General features: G+C 44.7%; 1 protein-coding gene across 1 annotated transcript; it reads right to left on the reverse strand.

Moving 5' to 3' along the window:
- Positions 1–1803: 1803 nt before the first annotated feature.
- Positions 1804–3318, reverse strand: LOC119823647 (putative sperm motility kinase W). Its single transcript, XM_038343730.1, has one exon. The coding sequence runs from the start codon at positions 3316–3318 to the stop codon at positions 1804–1806; it is 1515 nt and encodes a 504-aa protein (XP_038199658.1).
- Positions 3319–5510: the final 2192 nt, after the last annotated feature.

Consider the following 5510-nt stretch of genomic DNA (forward strand, 5'->3'; position numbering starts at 1 on the left):
GTCTTACTTCTTCAAGACCCCTGAGCAGCAAAACCTTCTTTCTCCTGATTCATTTCCAGGTCAGCTTCTCAGGACAGACACTGGCCCTCTCTCTACAGGTCCTCTCATTTCCCCTTTCTCCTCTGCACCTCTCCCCTGGTCTTCCCCCATTACTCCCTTCCCCCACTGTTTTTACACTTCCTGCAGTTCTTCCTAAGATAGTCAGAAATCAGTTTGGCGGGGATGGAGAGATTACAGAGGACTGGAGCCTGAATCCTGTGTGCAATCTGTCCTGTCGACAGAGGCCGGCTACTAGATGCTGGGGAAGCCTGGTCCTACAGGATCCACGAAACAAGGGAGGGAGGCCTTCAGTGTTGGTGCTGCATGTGAGTATGCAGGGATGCCCAACAACAGTGTGGGGCAGCAGTGAGGTGGAACTGAGACTCTATAACGGGAAGAAGGACACGAGAACCTGTAGCCCTGACATCATCACACAGGACACAGCATTCCGACCCGATCCTTCCGGTTACATCCCAAGATAGTATTTCAAACAGGTCATCTCACTTTCCCTCAATAAAAACCGAGGAAATAATCAAAGTCCCTCTCTAGTAACTTTGACAGACAGCAGTTACTCAGCACTGAGGAAGATGGGAATCCACTGACCAATAGGCCTCCCTTTGCTCCTGCCACACCCTAGCTCAGTAGGAAAGGTCAGAATGACATTTCCAAGGCAGCAGCCTACATGTGTGCCTTGACACACGCTGAACCATAGAGGAGGCCCTGTCATGCTCATTGCTGGCTGTTCCTAGACCTCCCTATATGCTCTTCAGGGGAGGTTTCTCCCTGCTCTAGCTTCTCCAGAGACCCTGTAACAGGAGAGTACACCCATTCTCTTTCATGTCATTTGTTGATAGAAGTTCCTCAGGACAGACTGTATTCCTTACTCTACACCACCTCTCATTTCCCCTTTTCCTGTCTCGATCCTGTTTCCCAATTCGTCCCCTTTATCTCCTTTCACCCATCTCCCTCCTCCAGAGACTTACACAGGTCTCGCTGTCCTTTCCAGAAGACAGTCAGAGAACAAGTTGGAGAGGTTAGAGTCATCAAGATGAGAGCAGCCCAGATTGGTATAAAGGCATGCTGGTTGTAGAGTCAGCTGTTTTACATGCAGTGTGAGTGGCCTCACAAGCACAGCCAAAGCTAGGGAGGTAGAGGGTCATTGGGAAGCTGTGCCCTATGACCACCTCTTTGTACAACAGCAGTGCTGGAGCTGGAAGAAGCTGAAGGAGATGCAGACTCGCAGCTGATTCCCAGTAGATGGAGGATGGACGCAGGAGTCTTGGCCTGGGTTGGAGGGACTGCACTCTGGAGGTCTGTCCTGGCCCCCTTCATTGGCAGTCACTCCTCCCCAGGGCTGGAATTCTATTAGGCCATCTCAATTTCCACACTTCAATGCAGAAAGAAACATGAAAGTACCCGTTAGCAACTGTGACAGAGGAATGTTTGGTGACTGGTTCCCCGACCAACTCCTCAATTTTGAAACTTTGTCCCCTTCATCCAAAATCCTCTCCCTTCCTTCCCACCCTGTGGTCCACGTGCAATGCTATCTGCTTCTGGCTCAGCATTCCAGGCATTTACATGAACAGGAAGACATCTTAATATCTGTGCCTTGTATGTGGGTTCAACTTGTCATTTAGAAATGACATTGAAACAATATTGTGAAAATACAAGGAAGGAATTCTGGGTGACCAAACCAACTGCACTCCACGTAGATCTCCACTGTCCTCTTTTTCCTGTGATGCCTCTGACACAAGGATTCAGGACTCACCGGGGTGTGGGCAGGCGACGGCAGCAGCAGCTGCAGCAGCAGCACAGGGCTCTCAGTGCCTGGGAAATTCGCTTCCTCACCAGTTTCCAGCCTCGGATTGGCCTGGATCCAGATGTTGTGGGTGCCACCTGGGACTGGTCACTGGGGATGCCTTCCTCCGTGGATGGTTCCTCTGTGAAGCCCACGTTCACAAACCCCATGGGTGTTCCATCCAGGGCTGATTCCAGGTAACAGAGATTGCCAGGCAGACTGCCAACGGAATTACTGTTGACTACAATGTTCCCTGGAGCAGAGTTGATGACATCAGCCACAAAAGCATCTTTTTCTGGGACTGTGTTATCCGAACACGGTATCGCCTCCAGATTGTAGGATCTCTTGGGCATGGTACAGCTTCTGCATCCTTTGCTACTTTCTTCCAACCCCTCTTTGTGTAACTGCGTCTTCCCAGCAGGAAGAGCTGGTTCACTAGCTCTCCTCTTCAAGGCAACAGGGAGGCTAAGGGGAGCTGCAGGGATCACATTTAACCAGGTCTTATTTTGCATATGGCTATCTCCACAGCTCAGTTTGTATTTGATGATATTCACAGTTGCAGTTAAGTTACTTGGCTGCCTGTGCTTTAGGGAAGAAACAATCTCTTCACAGGTATAGCCGATAGTACACATAGCCTCCACGACCCTGGGAAGGAGTTCCTTAGTGGCAGGTGGTACATGCTCTTGAATGGGGCCCAGCCATGGTCGTTCCACAAGCTGGCATATTGTTATTCTGTACCAGGTGGGGACCATGAGTAATCTCGCAATTATAATATGGCAGGGTTTTGATAAATGGTAAGGAATGGGACACATCGTGGTGGTGATGAGCCTGTGCATAGCTTCCATGGTGGTTTCTACGTATGGAAAATGCCCTGTGACCAGGGTGTATAGGACGATGCCCAGGCTCCACATATCACCTGCCAGTCCATCGTACGGTTTCCTTGCCAAAATCTCTGGGGCCCAATAGAGCAAGGAGCCACAGATCTCCTCCAACATCTGCCCCTCTGTGGTTTCAATTGCCATACCAAAGTCACAAAGCTTTGCATTGCCTGCTGCATCGAGTAGGATGTTTTCTAATTTAATGTCTCGATGTGCGATGCGTCTTTGGTGGAGGAAGTGCACTGCTGATGCAACCTGCCGGAAAATCGCTCTGGCCTCCTCCTCCTCTAGACAGCCCAGTGCCCTGAGGCAGCTCTCTAGATCTTCTCCTGCCACGTACTCCATGATCACGTACGTGGTTGTCAGCGTGTCGATCATGTGAAAAAATCGAACAATGTTCCTGTGTTCTAAAGACTGAAGGATGTTTACTTCAGTGCTGATGTCAGTCACACTGTTGGTGTTCTTCTCAAGCACCTTGACAGCCACTCGTGTTTGAGTGGGCAGGTGGCAGGCCAGCTTCACCTCCCCGAATGCACCACAGCCTAGGGATAGTAGGATCTTGAAATCCTTTTCAAGAGTGTCCTCTTCCATGTTGCTGGCCATGGTGTTGTGATGAGTTTCAACCACTTTATCTTGTGGTAAGTTTCAGAGTCACACAATGCTAAAGGAAAAAAACAATGCAGTTTTAGGCCGGAAGTTTATAGCGTTCAGTTCTCTGTCATGAAATCTAGATATCACCAACGACCTAACGATGCTCTTCAAGAATATAAACATACTAGAGGAACCCAAATCCACAGCAGTAGATGAGGAGTCATAGGAAAGCTCAGAGTAGGAATCAGTGAAGTGGGCACAGGAGGGGAAACCGTGAGATCCCTCATGGAAGGAGTAAGTTATTTTCATAGATGTATCACAATGCAATCTCCTCAGGAGAGAGCAGATACAAATTACATTATAGAAAACTCAGTGTTGTAACTGATAGAACTACAGTCCAGATGGTCTTTCAGGGATGGTACAGTTTTATACTCCAGGATATTAGAATATATAAAAGGAATTCCTAGACATGTGTGAATATTGAATGAAGATAAAATAAAAACACAAGCACATGAGTCATAAACTACAAATTTGAACCGGTAACAGAAACAGCTCCAAATAAGGCAGAGCCAAGATCTCATGGATTCCCTGAATTATTCAAAATTTTGCAGAAGAATAAAGACCAGGGTCATAGAATATACTTAAAGAAAGAGAAAGCAAAGAAAGACATGGAACTCATCCCTGTGCCAGTGTTACCCTGATCTTACCACCAAATAAGCTCAATGAATAGAGCAAGTGTAGGCTCCTTTCCGTGATGAATATAGATGTGAAATCTTTAATGAGAGTCCTTGATACTGCACATCCATCTCAGCAATACACTAAAGGGTCACAATGGCCTCACCCAGGAGCTGAAGTAACATTTGTAGCAAACTAACTGATCAACAGCACAGCATAGACAGAGACTATGGGGTTCACACTCAGCACAGTGCCTGGTGAACGGTTGTGTTATAAGGAAAGAGCTTACACTAGATATAGTTTTCCATGAAACAAAGCTGGTTCACAAATAGAAAAGGATCTATTTTGTCTCTTCTGGGTCATGAGGAAGGTAGGGGCTGAGCTTTTGTAAAGTCATAGAATATGTCATAAAGATGTGGTGGGGGCACTGAAATAGTGCAGGGAAATATGAACAAAGTACAGTAGAGTCATGCATGTCATGCAACTGCTTATTTGTGATGTATATATATATATTATATTTGTAATGTTTTATATTTGTAATATTATGTTTAGTATAATGTAATAAATATATTGTATAACTGATTATTATAAGTATATAGTATAGTATAATAAATTCTTATAATAAACCAGCACAATTATACATTATACTATTATAATTAGCATGTATTTTAATATACACAATTTTTATGGTATTATAATATATATAATACACATAATTATTTACTCTTATAAATAAGAAAATGTGTTTTATATGAGAAAAAAAGAAACCAAAGGGAAATATAGACTGAATTTTAAAAAATAAAAATTGGGTAATATACCACTTGAACAAATACAAAAATTTCAGTATATTCTTAGTGTACAGTAATCAGTTGCTATCCCTAGGGAGCCTGCTCTTGTCTTAAGGGAAACAGAGGAACCGTGAATCAGACAGAGAGAGGAAGTGGGGGGGGGCAACTGGGAGAAGAGGAGGGGGAGGAAGATGCACTATAGGAAAGAAGAATAAATAAAAAGCAGAAGGGAACAGCATAAATATAAATGTGAAACAGCACACCTAAAGCCCAAGTTGTAAACCAACAAACTGGAAATCATCTTCTCCAATCTCAACAACTCGCAGCAATGATCTGCATATAGTTCATAGTCCATAAAACAGAGGAAGGGACTCTTTCACACTCTTTTCATAAAGGAAGGACTACCCTAATTCTCAAACCATATAAGACATTTTAGAAAGATTCTAGTGTCAGGCAATGCCCTTGACTGACAGACTGGAAAATCCTGAATGAGAGTAATAGACAGCTCACATCAGTTCAACACCCTAGTAATAAGACCGTACTTCATGATCAAGATGTCTCTAACCAGGAACACCGAGGATTAGTCCACAGGTACAAGATGTCAAAGAGCATAGCACACTAATTCCTGTAATCAGACATCAATGGAATGAAATGCCTTGTTCAGGACAAAGCTCGAAACTAGAGAAAGTTACTACAAACATGCCAGTTCCACAGACACAAGGGTCCCATTTTGTTTCCCAC

Source organism: Arvicola amphibius, chromosome 9 (genome assembly GCF_903992535.2).
Source record: "Arvicola amphibius chromosome 9, mArvAmp1.2, whole genome shotgun sequence".
NCBI lineage: Eukaryota > Metazoa > Chordata > Mammalia > Rodentia > Cricetidae > Arvicola > Arvicola amphibius.